Raw genomic sequence first — 16,712 nt, forward strand, 5'->3', positions numbered from 1 at the left:
AAAACTCCGGAATCCACATTTTACTTCTCACGCATGTAACCGGAGCCGATCCGATTCATTCTGGACCCTCAGCACAGCGTGTAATGTGTTTTACAGTATACCTGTGGGATCAATAAAAGGATTGATTTTTGGAATGGCGATCAGGAATTGGAATAATCCATTTGGATACCATCTGATCTCAGGTAAGGAATCTATTTTACCAGTCTTAGGATAATCAGACCCGTTTTCACGGAGATATAAGCTTTTCCCCTATAATGTGATATGGCTGTTTGACTGTAAGAGCGATCAGGAACTGAGAGAATCGATTTTCAGCGAGCGGCACCAGCGTGCACACGTACACATATACTATCGATAATCTAGCGTTTATTTGAAAACTATTCATAAATAGGCCGAAAAATGACAACGTTCTAGAATATTACAGTACTGGGCGATTATCATGGAAACTTTTTTTTCTCGTGAAAACGAGGGCTTTTCAAAATGCTATAAAACGGAAATGAACCGATAAAAAAACAATCCGCTTCGACAATGTTGACTGGAAATGAGTCATTGATAATGCGACGGGCAGATTAGACACATAGCCATAATTTAAAACATAGATTAGGCGATATTAATGCTAACATTGCAGTGGATGGTGGGCATTCAAGCACTAAATGTGCGCCCCCTGCTGGGCACTGAAAGTGTTAACACTCTGGGTGCCGTTAACGTGTTAACACGTTTCTGGATCGTTATTTCTTTTATTCGCTATCTCCATTGATAATTCGTCGGGCAGGCTGTCCTGAATGGGTCTGAGATCGCAAACGGCCAATACCGCCGCCTAACGCCTTGCGGCCGCTATTGCACTCCATTTGAAACGATGTGGCTTGTTGTCTAGGCCGAGCTGCTGCGTGCGGGCGGGGTCTAAACACTCGGGCAAGACAAGCGGTTACCACAGTTGCATCAACGAGGGCCCCTCCCGTTCATGTTCAATGCTGGATTACGTTGGAAACATGATCGCGATCAGAACTTGGAATGGCGATCAGATAATTGGATTATTCTTTTTGCAGTACATCATAGACTTTTTGCAGTACACCGCTGCCCACATGCCGCATTTCAAATGGCATGTGTCCGAATGGCAGAATTCAGTACTGCATCTACAAAACCTTCTGTCATCATCTTCCCTTTATTCATTTGCTTAGATTTCTTGTACACGTGATCTCAAGAAGGTGCTGAATGAGCCCAGTGGCAATTTTGCATGTCTGGTAAATGTTTGCATGGTGTTATTCACCGTCAAAGATATATACAGTATATATATATATACAAAAAAAAGTAATATTCTCCTTTGGTTCATTACAATTGACTCAAGCCTAGTAACAGACACAATATTTCTGACATGGGGTATACATTCCCTGAGATCCATAGATGCCCCCAGATACCAAGAACATGCAAATGGACCTTGTAGAAGTGGAGCAATCTTCCATTTACGTAGGTATGTATTTCTAGGCGGATTAAAAAAAAAATAGGGCTAGGGCTTAAACACATTCAGCCTAGCTTTATTTTATTATTGCATTTGAAACAATTTCAACAAAGGCCTGAGAATGCGGTCTGAAAGAAAACGCTAATTCTGAATTTGAACTTGGAAAAATAATGAACATTCTGAACTAAACACCAGCTCAACTTGCTCCTGGCTTGTCTTGTTCTATGTGTTAAAGAAAAACGAACCATATGTAATTAATTAGCCCCAACAGCTAAAATGGTGCACTTTTATACTAGGTTTACTACCTCATAATAATAATAATCTTCATTTATATAGCACCTTTCACAGTGTTGGGAAAGTTCACTTTCTACATGAACTAGTTCAGTTCACAGTTCACAATTTTTAAAATGAACTAGTTTAGTTCATAATAAAAAAAATTAAACTAAAGTTCATGGTTTCAAAAATGAACTAATTTAGTTATTTTTAGTTTTTTGAATATTTTTTTTTTTTTTATAGATTTTTCACGTACAGTTACTTACATTACAAAAACACACATTGGGACAAGGGGGGGGGGTCCTCCAGTTCATCTCTATGTAGGGATGCTCGATATTGGCTTTTTTACCGATACCGATATTCCGATATTGTCCAACTCTTAATTTCCGATACCGATATCAACCGATACCGATATATGCAGGGTTTCCCCCCCCAAAAAACTGAATAATTTCAGGTAACTAATCATTTCACTGGATATATATATAACAAATATTGTTATTGTTTTTCTTTTTTTTTTAAACCGATACCGATATTTTCCGATATCACATTTTACTGCCGATATCGGCCGATAATATCGGACATCCCTATCTCTATGCCATCATCCACACCATAAGCAAGCAAAAACAAAACAAAAAGAAAAACAAGCAAAAAGGAAAGCAAACCAAGACAGGCACTGTACAGTATTGCACTTGCCTCGAGCCCATTCACATGTAGACATCTATTTATTTTTTCCTATCCTAGGTCTGTCCATACAATGGGGCACCGGGCTAAAAGTAGAAGTTTATCAAATAGTTTGAATTGTAAAGGGTGTCATCCCTCCTACCCACCCCCCCCCCCCCCCCACCCAACCACCTCCAATGTACAGTTCCCCCCCCCCAACCCCACCCCACCTACCCAATGTACAGTTTCTACGTCAAATGTATATACTCTCTTTTCTGGACTCTTTTTGTATCACAAACAGTACTATATTTGCAAATCTGGTATGTCATAAATGTATAGATGTAGCAGTACTGTCTATCTGTATGTCATATATGTTATGATGAATTGAAAATGGGGGACCCTGATGTAAACAAGACGAAAGTCTTTCTCTGGTCTGCATCCCCTTAACAATTGATTGATTGATTGATTGATAAGTTTATTAACAGATTGCAGAATGGGTACAGTACAGTTCAATACATACAATTGTTAAGGGGATGCAGACCAGAGAAAGACTTTCGTCTTGTTTACATCGGGGTCCCCCATTTTCAATTCATCATAACATATATGACTGAGCTGTACTGTACTGTACCCATTCTGCAATCTGTTAATAAAGTGTTCAATCAATCACTTGGCCCCAGAACCTGGATAAACACTTAGATTCCCAAAAGTAGTGATAGACTGTAGGTACCCAGGTCTGTTTGACATTTCCAACATAAAGGAGATATTGAACGGCCCATTTTGTTAGTTCTTTTTTCAATACGTTGCTGCAAGCTATTATTTGTAAAAATGATTGAACCACAGACGGCAATCGGAATACTGGCATTTCCACAACGCTTTGCTGCCGCCCATTCAGTCCACACTAGTAGCAGCTGCAGCTTTCATCTCTACAGTATATTTTCAAAAACATGAGGAAAAACTTTGCATGAATTGTCTTTATTATGAAAACTAAAACAGGACCTTTGCATATTCTCAATGTTGCTGTCGACGTCGATGTACGGACTTGCTTCTTCAAACCGGGTGGACAAAGTTTACAGACAAATGTTAGATTGTTTCCGTCTGAGTCAGTACTGTACTGACTTTAACGTTAAACTCTTTTAAAGGGGAACTATTTTACTATTTCTTTCACTATTTGGGCACTTTTACACAATTCCTGTGAGTCTATGGAACACCTCTGTAATATATATATATTTTTAATTCATTGTTTTGTATTTCTAATCAAGTCCTCAAAAACAGCATTTTTCTACCTCAAGATCTCGAGCCGTTTTGAGCCTGGGCTCCTAAACCACTGCTCCGCGGCCCCGGCGCCTGAACATTATCATGCAGCAGTGACTATATGACATCACATATAGGCACATTTTCAAATTACTCAGTTCAGTGAGGGTGAATATTGTGAGAGGAGAATTGGAAGAATGCGCCAATATGAGAATTTTGAGACATAGATCATATTAATATAAGTTCACATAGCTAGGAAACAATGCTAAACACTCAAAAAGGCCATTTATAAGATAGTTCCCCTTTAAATGCTCATACGCTGAGCGAGTGCTGCTGCAGCTCTCGGCTCTGCTCGCAGATTCTGCTGTTCCACTGTTGATGACGTAGCAGGGGGTGACGGGCGCGTTGCCAGATCGGGTGGATTTCCGCATAATTTTGAAGCCTGTTTACAGTGTGTTTTAACTGGGTTTTCGGCTGAAATGCATATGAAATCTGGCACATCTTTGAACGCCGTTATAATAGAGTGCTGAGAATGAACGCACTTTTGAACTCCGTTACACAGCGCTGAGAATGAACGCGTTCTCAATTACGTTCATTTAGCGGATATACAGTACGTTCAGTTCAAGTTCGCCCAAAATACGAACGCGTTCATGAACGATCGTTCATTGAACGCGTTCAGGTACATCACTGACCTTTCATACACTGAGTGCAGCTCAAAGTGCTTAACAGAGACACGTCTTCTTTAAACAAGTCGAGAAGAAAAAAATACATAGTAACACAGTATGTCAAGAAAAAACAAGAATACCATAAGGTCCATACGCTCAAAATAAATGCATGCACATACCCCACACGAAGGTAAGGAAAAACTCACTAAAACATAACAATAGGAAAAAATGCACTACAGGCAGTGTGGAGGAGAGAAACCTTAGAAGGGCCGTTCAAGGGGGGATCTCCCTTCTTAGATGTCGGTGATAGTAGTGTTGCATGTTGTATTAAAAAGAGGCGAACAGCTGGTAAGCATGCACCCATGTGTGTAGTGAAACACAGATGAGTGCATGCGATAGCAACTGAACTTTTTTCATTTAATTTAATAGAGCTGATAGTGATAACAACTGAACATTTTATAAGATTGTGTTGCAGCTTCTAGATACCCCAACTGAGGTATAAAACGCATTTAAAATGATCTATGTTGGTCTAAACACAATCCTCATGAAACTGATGATGGATTAAATTCACTTTCATGAGTGAAACAAGTTTTTTTGCACATGCATGGGATCAGATCACTTAGAGCACCTTAAGACCCCCTTCTAGACCCTCATGTCCCTCTGCTGACCTAGGATCAGATCACTTACAGCACCTTAAGACCCCCTTCTAGACCCTCATGTCCCTCTGCTGACCTGGGATCAGATCACTTACAGCACCTTAAGACCCCCTTCTAGAACCTCATGTCCCTCTGACCTGGGATCAGATCACTTACAGCACCTTAAGACCCCCTTCTAGAACCTCATGTCCCTCTGACCTGGGATCAGATCACTTACAGCACCTTAAGACCCCCTTCTAGAACCTCATGTCCCTCTGACCTGGGATCAGATCACTTACAGCACCTTAAGACCCCCTTCTAGACCCTCATGTCCCTCTGACCTAGGATCAGATCACTTACAGCACCTTAAGACCCCCTTCTAGACCCTCATGTCCCTCTGCTGACCTGGGATCAGATCACTTACAGCACCTTAAGACCCCCTTCTAGAACCTCGTGTCCCTCTGCTGACCTGGGATCAGATCACTTACAGCACCTTAAGACCCCCTTCTAGAACCTCATGTCCCTCTGCTGACCTGGGATCAGATCACTTACAGCACCTTAAGACCCCCTTCTAGAACCTCATGTCCCTCTGACCTGGGATCAGATCACTTACAGCACCTTAAGACCCCCTTCTAGACCCTCATGTCCCTCTGCTGACCTGGGATCAGATCACTTACAGCACCTTAAGACCCCCTTCTAGACCCTCGTGTCCCTCTGCTGACCTGGGATCAGATCACTTACAGCACCTTAAGACCCCCTTCTAGACCCTCATGTCCCTCTGCTGACCTGGGATCAGATCACTTACAGCACCTTAAGACCCCCTTCTAGACCCTCATGTCCCTCTGCTGACCTGGGATCAGATCACTTACAGCACCTTAAGACCCCCTTCTAGACCCTCATGTCCCTCTGCTGACCTAGGATCAGATCACTTACAGCACCTTAAGACCCCCTTCTAGACCCTCGTGTCCCTCTGCTGACCTAGGATCAGATCACTTACAGCACCTTAAGACCCCCTTCTAGAACCTCATGTCCCTCTGACCTGGGATCAGATCACTTACAGCACCTTAAGACCCTCGTGTCCCTCTGCTGACCTGGGATCAGATCACTTACAGCACCTTAAGACCCTCGTGTCCCTCTGCTGACCTAGGATCAGATCACTTACAGCACCTTAAGACCCTCGTGTCCCTCTGCTGACCTGGGATCAGATCACTTACAGCACCTTAAGACCCCCTTCTAGACCCTCGTGTCCCTCTGCTGACCTGGGATCAGATCACTTACAGCACCTTAAGACCCCCTTCTAGACCCTCATGTCCCTCTGCTGACCTGGGATCAGATCACTTACAGCACCTTAAGACCCCCTTCTAGACCCTCATGTCCCTCTGCTGACCTGGGATCAGATCACTTACAGCACCTTAAGACCCCCTTCTAGACCCTCATGTCCCTCTGCTGACCTGGGATCAGATCACTTACAGCACCTTAAGACCCCCTTCTAGACCCTCGTGTCCCTCTGCTGACCTGGGATCAGATCACTTACAGCACCTTAAGACCCCCTTCTAGACCCTCATGTCCCTCTGCTGACCTGGGATCAGATCACTTACAGCACCTTAAGACCCCCTTCTAGACCCTCATGTCCCTCTGCTGACCTGGGATCAGATCACTTACAGCACCTTAAGACCCCCTTCTAGACCCTCGTGTCCCTCTGCTGACCTGGGATCAGATCACTTACAGCACCTTAAGACCCCCTTCTAGAACCTCATGTCCCTCTGACCTGGGATCAGATCACTTACAGCACCTTAAGACCCCCTTCTAGACCCTCATGTCCCTCTGCTGACCTGGGATCAGATCACTTACAGCACCTTAAGACCCCCTTCTAGAACCTCATGTCCCTCTGCTGACCTGGGATCAGATCACTTACAGCATCTTAAGACCCCCTTCTAGACCCTCATGTCCCTCTGCTGACCTGGGATCAGATCACTTACAGCACCTTAAGACCCCCTTCTAGACCCTCGTGTCCCTCTGCTGACCTAGGATCAGATCACTTACAGCACCTTAAGACCCCCTTCTAGACCCTCGTGTCCCTCTGACCTGGGATCAGATCACTTACAGCACCTTAAGACCCCCTTCTAGAACCTCATGTCCCTCTGACCTGGGATCAGATCACTTACAGCACCTTAAGACCCCCTTCTAGAACCTCATGTCCCTCTGACCTGGGATCAGATCACTTACAGCACCTTAAGACCCCCTTCTAGACCCTCATGTCCCTCTGCTGACCTGGGATCAGATCACTTACAGCACCTTAAGACCCCCTTCTAGACTCTCGTGTCGCCCCGCTTCTTCTCAATAAAGAACAGCTGAACAGCACGGTCTGCCTTTTTTAAAGAAAAGAAAAACATCTAATCTAGTATTTATCTCAGTTCATCCTTCTTCCTTGTTTTGGTCCGGGCATGGACACATCTGGACACATCTGGTTATGTCTGTTTGGTCCGGGCATGGACACATCTGGACACATCTGGTTCTGTCTGTTTGGTCCGGGCATGGACACATCTGGACACATCTGGTTCTGTCTGTTTGGTCCGGGCATGGACACATCTGGACACATCTGGTTCTGTCTGTTTGGTCCGGGCATGGACACATCTGGACACATCTGGTTCTGTCTGTTTGGTCCGGGCATAGACACATCTGGACACATCTGGTTCTGTCTGTTTGGTCCGGGCATGGACACATCTGGACACATCTGGTTATGTCTGTTTGGTCCGGGCATGGACACATCTGGACACATGTGGTTCTGTCTGTTTGGTCCGGGCATGGACACATCTGGACACATGTGGTTCTGTCTGTTTGACCACCCTCCCCCTGTATCTCTGTCTCCTCCAGTCTGGAGAGTGAGATCACCCCTCGGCTGCGGACCTGGAGGCAGGCCCTGGACCGCTGTCGCAGCGCCCCCCAGCTGTGTCTCTGTCTACTGCAGCTGGAGAAGGCCATCGCCTGGGAGAGATCTGTGGTCAAAGTGGTGAGAGAGGGTTCCCACGGACATTAAAATCCTGGAAAAGTTACAGAACTCCACAGAAAGTGGTTATGGAAAACTTGTGAAATGCCCATGAACCTTTGGGAAAAGGCATGGAAATTTAATATATATATTTTTTTATTTATTTTATAAACATAACATAAATTTAGACACACAAGCATTAACAGTAAATATCCTAAGTAAATCACTGGATTATACATTTCAAATCAATATAAATGTAGTTTACGGGATATATATACCTAATACTTGCAGTCCAATACAATACATACATATGCTCTTGCTCATCCATTTTCATTCGTTTCTAACCAGGAACTACAATTCATATACTAGCTTTTTTTCTCTCCACCACTTCTAACCAAATTGCAATGTTAATTTATTTAATGAAATTTAATTCATGGTCATAATCTTTTGAAAATATAAATTGCGAAACGTAAGACAAAAATAGGACTGAGACTGGTTGCTAGTTTTCGCGCAATTCTGATCTTTAGCCACAGTAAAGCTTTTATAAGAAGTTTACAATGTTATGGTTCATTCATTACATAAATGCGTTCATTGTCATTTGGTTTGTCATGGAAAAGTGTTTAATTTTAATGGCAGAATAAGAAGCCTGTTGTCATGTCCTTCTGCAAGGAACTAGCTTAGACACATTAATGTCCTATTTCACTATTGCATCACAGATCTCGTGTTGCCATCGCGTGAGAACGGCCTTAATGCCACTTGCTCTCATTGAAAACAATCTGCTATATTGAAATTGCCGTTTCTAAATTGCCAAATAAAATAAAATTTGTAGTAAAAATCTATTGACAAACATCTAAGCCATGTATAAATAGCCCAAACCCCCATTCATTCTGATCGGCTGACACTCCACAAGACTGTTTCCATGGCAACGGAATAGAGAATCGGGGCCATTGTCCTCTCAGCCACAGTTTGACCTCTGTGACCTCTGTCTCTGTGTCCAGACCTGCCAGGTGTGCAGGAAGGGAGACGGAGACGAGTACCTGTTGCTGTGCGACGGCTGCGACCGCGGCGCCCACACGTACTGCCTGAGACCCAGAGTCACCCAGGTGCCAGCGGGAGACTGGTTCTGTCCCACCTGCATGGCCAAGGTCAGGACCCACCACACTGTCAGGACCCACCACACTGTCAGGACCCATCATCACACTGTCAGGACCCATCATCACACTGTCAGGACCCATCACACTGTCAGGACCCATCATCACACTGTCAGGACCCATCACACTGTCAGGACCCATCACACTGTCAGGACCCACCACACTGTCAGGACCCATCATCACACTGTCAGGACCCATCATCACACTGTCAGGACCCATCACACTGTCAGGACCCATCATCACACTGTCAGGACCCATCACACTGTCAGGACCCATCACACTGTCAGGACCCATCATCACACTGTCAGGACCCATCATCACACTGTCAGGACCCATCACACTGTCAGGACCCATCATCACACTGTCAGGACCCATCATCACACTGTCAGGACCCATCATCACACTGTCAGGACCCATCATCACACTGTCAGGACCCATCACACTGTCAGGACCCATCATCACACTGTCAGGACCCATCATCACACTGTCAGGACCCATCATCACACTGTCAGGACCCATCACACTGTCAGGACCCATCACACTGTCAGGACCCATCACACTGTCAGGACCCATCATCACACTGTCAGGACCCATCATCACACTGTCAGGACCCATCATCACACTGTCAGGACCCATCATCACACTGTCAGGACCCATCACACTGTCAGGACCCATCATCACACTGTCAGGACCCATCATCACACTGTCAGGACCCATCACACTGTCAGGACCCATCACACTGTCAGGACCCATCATCACACTGTCAGGACCCATCATCACACTGTCAGGACCCATCACACTGTCAGGACCCATCACACTGTCAGGACCCATCATCACACTGTCAGGACCATCATCACACTGTCAGGACTCATCATCACACTGTCAGGACCCATCACACTGTCAGGACCCATCATCACACTGTCAGGACCATCATCACACTGTCAGGACCATCATCACACTGTCAGGACCCATCATCACACTGTCAGGACCCATCATCACACTGTCAGGACCCATCACACTGTCAGGACCCATCACACTGTCAGGACCCATCATCACACTGTCAGGACCCATCATCACACTGTCAGGACCCATCACACTGTCAGGACCCATCACACTGTCAGGACCCATCATCACACTGTCAGGACCCATCATCACACTGTCAGGACCCATCATCACACTGTCAGGACCCATCACACTGTCAGGACCCATCATCACACTGTCAGGACCCATCACACTGTCAGGACCCATCATCACACTGTCAGGACCCATCATCACACTGTCAGGACCCATCACACTGTCAGGACCCATCACACTGTCAGGACCCATCACACTGTCAGGACCCATCACACTGTCAGGACCCATCACACTGTCAGGACCCATCATCACACTGTCAGGACCCATCATCACACTGTCAGGACCCATCATCACACTGTCAGGACCCATCATCACACTGTCAGGACCCATCACACTGTCAGGACCCATCATCACACTGTCAGGACCCATCATCACACTGTCAGGACCCATCACACTGTCAGGACCCATCATCACACTGTCAGGACCCATCATCACACTGTCAGGACCCATCACACTGTCAGGACCCATCACACTGTCAGGACCCATCATCACACTGTCAGGACCCATCATCACACTGTCAGGACCATCATCACACTGTCAGGACCATCATCACACTGTCAGGACCCATCATCACACTGTCAGGACCCATCATCACACTGTCAGGACCCATCATCACACTGTCAGGACCCATCATCACACTGTCAGGACCCATCACACTGTCAGGACCCATCATCACACTGTCAGGACCCATCATCACACTGTCAGGACCCATCATCACACTGTCAGGACCCATCACACTGTCAGGACCCATCATCACACTGTCAGGACCCATCATGGTCGTGTTGAACGCACCTGGCTCTAGTCACATAACGTGACGTATTAGATTGGTCGTGTTGAACGCACCTCGCTCTAGTCACATAACGTGACGTATTAGATTGGTCGTGTTGAACGCACCTCGCTCTAGTCACATAACGTGACGTATTAGATTGGTCGTGTTGAACGCACCTCGCTCTAGTCACATAACGTGACGTATTAGATTGGTCGTGTTGAACGCACCTCGCTCTAGTCACATAACGTGACGTATTAGATTGGTCGTGTTGAACGCACCTCGCTCTAGTCACATAACGTGACGTATTAGATTGGTCGTGTTGAACGCACCTCGCTCTAGTCACATAACGTGACGTATTAGATTGGTCGTGTTGAACGCACCTCGCTCTAGTCACATAACGTGACGTATTAGATTGGTCGTGTTGAACGCACCTCGCTCTAGTCACATAACGTGACGTATTAGATGGTCGTGTTGAACGCACTTCGCTCTAGTCACATAACGTGACGTATTAGATTGGTCGTGTTGAACGCACCTCGCTCTAGTCACATAGCGTGACGTATTAGATTGGTCGTGTTGAACGCACCTCGCTCTAGTCACATAACGTGACGTATTAGATTGGTCGTGTTGAACGCACCTCGCTCTAGTCACATAACGTGACGTATTAGATTGGTCGTGTTGAACGCACCTCGCTCTAGTCACATAACGTGACGTATTAGATGGTCGTGTTGAACGCACCTCGCTCTAGTCACATAACGTGACGTATTAGATTGGTCGTGTTGAACGCACCTCGCTCTAGTCACATAACGTGACGTATTAGATTGGTCGTGTTGAACGCACCTCGCTCTAGTCACATAACGTGACGTATTAGATTGGTCGTGTTGAACGCACCTCGCTCTAGTCACATAACGTGACGTATTAGATTGGTCGTGTTGAACGCACGCGGAACGTCCGCCTTGCAAACATTGCAACTGGCTATTGGCTTCGGTTTCAATTTTAAAATGCTTCCAAACTTCTGACGTTTTGTGTAGCTGCTCCGAGTCATGAGGTGGACATAACCTGCCGGTGTTGCGGGAGCGACGCGCTGTGAGGTCTGCTATTTTCGGCATACGTCACTGTCGTGCGACGGTGTAAATCAAAGGAAATGCGTTTGTTTTGGCAAATTCTTGTGTGACAATAAATAAATGAATGATGATATGTAATTTAAAACCAAAACTAAGGCCTCAGTATGAGTTTAAAAACGTGAACATGGTCATGTTTGTTGATCCCCCTACAGCGCCAGGTCTTTATTCAATGGATATAGTTTTAGACTGCAACATTTGCGAGTGCTTAAAATATATCTTATCTTATATTATAGCTATGGGTCTAATACACCCGTCGGTTGTCAGTGAGTTGCTTCCAGTCAACATGCCCAAAACAGATTGTTTTTTCATCCGTACATTTCCGTTTTATACCGTTTTGAATAGAGTATGGTTTGGGTGCTTTTAAGTAATTCCAGGAAAAAGACGAGAAAAAGGCATTTGAGTGTAATCCAGTCATCACGTTGTAATTTTTCGGCTGATTATCTAATCATCCTGAAATCAACGCTAAATTATCATTATTATATCTCGTCGTGCATACATGAAATGACCGTCGCACTGCAGTCAACCGTAATAAGCACATACACCTACATACCATACCCTCAAGATAGCTTTGATCGCGGTAGAAATAAATATCAGATCAACGATCAAATTTATATATAGTGTTCTTACCTTGTATCTGATGTATTGCAAAAGAAATAATCCAATTATCTGATCGCCATTCCAAATACTGCTCGTGGAGGTCCGTACCACATTACCGACCGTTACATATGGGCGGGCGGCCGGGGTTACTGTTGCATGCCATCGTTGTATAGACCTGGCTATAAACCCCACCCACCTGGCTCAGATCGGCTCCTAAAACACACCAGCCCATTTCCAATGAGATGCAATAGCTCCGCCTGGCAGTAGAGGGCGGTGTTGACCGTCTGCCAGCTCAGACATGGTCTGAAGGGTATACCAGAGGCTGCAGCTATGAATTGTGAATAGATATAGCGAATAAACGAAATAAGGATCCCAAAAACGAGTTAACTCATTTCTGGCGCTGAACGCATGGCGGGCAATAACAAGTGAACTAGTTTTTGGCGCAGATTGTGTTAAGCCTGACGGGTCCGGTACCGAAGACAAGCCATAAATCCATCTCTACAGACTGTATGAATTAATGTTTTTTTTTTCTTCAAATGTAGCCAAGAGTAAAGACCCTAACCCTGTCAAAACAGCGGTCGGTGTTTATTTTCAGCAATATGTTTGTTTACCAATAGGTTAAAGTGTTATTAGTGAAATTATCTAGCAACAGTTGCAGCTAGCTGGGGGGTGGGGGTTGGGAGGGCGAGACAAACATCCTCATCCAGGACTGAGTCGCTCTCTAACCTGTGGTTTACTCTGTACCCGTCAGGACTGTGAGTCGCTCTCTAACCTGTGGTTTACTCTGTACCCGTCAGGACTGTGAGTCGCTCTCTAACCTGTGGTTTACTCTGTACCCGTCAGGACTGTGAGTCGCTCTCTAACCTGTGGTTTACTCTGTACCCGTCAGGACTGTGAGTCGCTCTCTAACCTGTGGTTTACTCTGTACCCGTCAGGACTGTGAGTCGCTCTCTAACCTGTGGTTTACTCTGTACCCGTCAGGACTGTGAGTCGCCGCAGAGCTCCTCTAAGAAGCGGACCAGGGTGAAGAAGAGGAGGTACGAGGACGACAGCTCTGACGAAGAGACGACGCCCCGGCGCGGTGTCGGCATGGCAACGCGGCACAAGGACGCCCCCCCCGCGTCCTCCTCGTCCTCCCGCTACTCTGGAGACGGTGGAAGCGCAGGATACTCGCCCGCCAAACGGCGTCGCATGACCACCCGTAACCAGCCCGACCTCACCTACTGCGAGTGAGTCCTGCCCTAACCCTAACCCATCTATAACCAGCTGACCTCACCTACTGCGAGTGAGTCCTGCCCTAACCCTAACCCACCTGTAACCAGCCTGACCTCACCTACTGCGAGTGAGTCCTGCCCTAACCCTAACCCATCTATAACCAGCTGACCTCACCTACTGCGAGTGAGTCCTGCCCTAACCCTAACCCACCCGTAACCAGCCTGACCTCACCTACTGCGAGTGAGTCCTGCCCTAACCCTAACCCACCTGTAACCAGCCTGACCTCACCTACTGCGAGTGAGTCCTGCCCTAACCCACCCGTAACCAGCCTGACCTCACCTACTGCGATTGAGTCCTGCCCTAACCCTAACCCACCTGTAACCAGCCTGACCTCACCTACTGCGAGTGAGTCCTGCCCTAACCCTAACCCACCTGTAACCAGCCTGACCTCACCTACTGCGAGTGAGTCCTGCCCTAACCCTAACCCACCTGTAACCAGCCTGACCTCACCTACTGCGAGTGAGTCCTGCCCTAACCCTAACCCACCTGTAACCAGCCTGACCTCACCTACTGCGAGTGAGTCCTGCCCTAACCCTAACCCACCTGTAACCAGCCTGACCTCACCTACTGCGAGTGAGTCCTGCCCTAACCCTAACCCACCCGTAACCAGCCTGACCTCACCTACTGCGAGTGAGTCCTGCCCTAACCCTAACCCACCTGTAACCAGCCTGACCTCACCTACTGCGAGTGAGTCCTGCCCTAACCCTAACCCACCTGTAACCAGCCTGACCTCACCTACTGCGAGTGAGTCCTGCCCTAACCCTAACCCACCCGTAACCAGCCTGACCTCACCTACTGCGAGTGAGTCCTGCCCTAACCCTAACCCACCTGTAACCAGCCTGACCTCACCTACTGCGAGTGAGTCCTGCCCTAACCCTAACCCACCCGTAACCAGCCGGACCTCACCTACTGCGAGTGAGTCCTGCCCTAACCCTAACCCACCTGTAACCAGCCCGACCTCACCTACTGCGAGTGAGTCCTGCCCTAACCCACCTGTAACCAGCCTGACCTCACCTACTGCGAGTGAGTCCTGCCCTAACCCTAACCCACCTGTAACCAGCTGACCTCACCTACTGCGAGTGAGTCCTGCCCTAACCCTAACCCACCCGTAACCAGCCCGACCTCACCTACTGTGAGTGAGTCCTGCCCTAACCCTAACCCACCTGTAACCAGCCTGACCTCACCTACTGCGAGTGAGTCCTGCCCTAACCCTAACCCACCCGTAACCAGCCTGACCTCACCTACTGCGAGTGAGTCCTGCCCTAACCCTAACCCACCTGTAACCAGCTGACCTCACCTACTGCGAGTGAGTCCTGCCCTAACCCTAACCCACCTGTAACCAGCCTGACCTCACCTACTGCGAGTGAGTCCTGCCCTAACCCTAACCCACCTGTAACCAGCCTGACCTCACCTACTGCGAGTGAGTCCTGCCCTAACCCTAACCCACCCGTAACCAGCCCGACCTCACCTACTGCGAGTGAGTCCTGCCCTAACCCTAACCCACCTGTAACCAGCCTGACCTCACCTACTGCGAGTGAGTCCTGCCCTAACCCTAACCCACCTGTAACCAGCCCGACCTCACCTACTGCGAGTGAGTCCTGCCCTAACCCTAACCCACCTGTAACCAGCTGACCTCACCTACTGCGAGTGAGTCCTGCCCTAACCCTAACCCACCTGTAACCAGCCTGACCTCACCTACTGCGAGTGAGTCCTGCCCTAACCCTAACCCACCTGTAACCAGCCAGACCTCACCTACTGCGAGTGAGTCCTGCCCTAACCCACCCGTAACCAGCCCGACCTCACCTACTGCGAGTGAGTCCTGCCCTAACCCTAACCCACCTGTAACCAGCCTGACCTCACCTACTGCGAGTGAGTCCTGCCCTAACCCTAACCCACCCGTAACCAGCCTGACCTCACCTACTGCGAGTGAGTCCCGCGCGGCTGCAGCTGAAGGGACCAGAATGTCTATCGCCACACGTCGTTTTAAAGGCTGATACAAGCAGTGTGTTAACCCTTTCACTGCCACACGACAGCCGGTTAACCCTTTCACTGTGACAATACAGAAGGTTAGCCCTTTACTATCACACAACCGACGGCGATGCTCCATCATTAGCATCATTAGCTCCGCGGATGCTAATGCTTTAAGGCTGAGACCACTTATCGATAATTTTCAATAACTGCGTGAAATCGATAAGTGGCATTTTTTTTAATATTTTCTTTATACTATACTAAAATACTAAGTCTTGTGGCATGTTTTAGTTAAAAAAATCCCCATTTCATGTAAATGCGGCTGGGTGGCGCAGCGGACATTGTGCTCGTCACTAGGGGTGGGAATCACCAGTTTCATCACGATACGATACAATATCGATTTTTTTGGACAACGATACGATATTTGCCTATATCACAGTCTGCCATGATACGATACGATATGATTCAGGTGCCTGCGATCGATATGAGGCGATATTATGTGTGCCCATTTAACACAATCAGTCACATTTACATCAACTAAAAAAAGGCTACGGAAATATCAATTGATGTTTTTATTTTTGAGCTCTTCCAGACATTTAAATGAAAAACATTTATTGTTTTTAATACAAATAGACCTCCTGTTCACTTTTTATATATTGAGCTTTAAGTCAAATGTTTTGGAACTCACAACACGCAAGCTAAAACCCCTTCCTCTCCCAAACTTCCTACAATTGTTTTATGTTTCATGATGATCATGAATACATATATTATGTA

The 16,712-nt window shown here is 46.9% G+C and overlaps 1 protein-coding gene across 3 annotated transcripts in view; it reads left to right on the forward strand.

The window, feature by feature from the left end:
• The window catches only part of baz2a (bromodomain adjacent to zinc finger domain, 2A), a 93,749-nt gene that overhangs the window by 70,177 nt on the left and 6,860 nt on the right, over nt 1–16,712 (forward strand). For 2 of the 3 annotated variants that reach the window (XM_084332823.1, XM_084332824.1), the window contains exons 26-28: nt 7,812–7,947; nt 8,922–9,068; nt 13,677–13,924. In XM_084332823.1, the coding sequence (XP_084188949.1) occupies nt 7,812–7,947; nt 8,922–9,068; nt 13,677–13,924 (531 nt within the window). The remainder of the gene's footprint in view (nt 1–7,811; nt 7,948–8,921; nt 9,069–13,676; nt 13,925–16,712) is intronic. The other variant, XM_084332825.1, reaches the window with a different exon arrangement.

Source organism: Notolepis coatsorum (genome assembly GCF_963971535.1).
Source record: "Notolepis coatsorum genome assembly, chromosome: 17".
NCBI lineage: Eukaryota > Metazoa > Chordata > Actinopteri > Aulopiformes > Paralepididae > Notolepis > Notolepis coatsorum.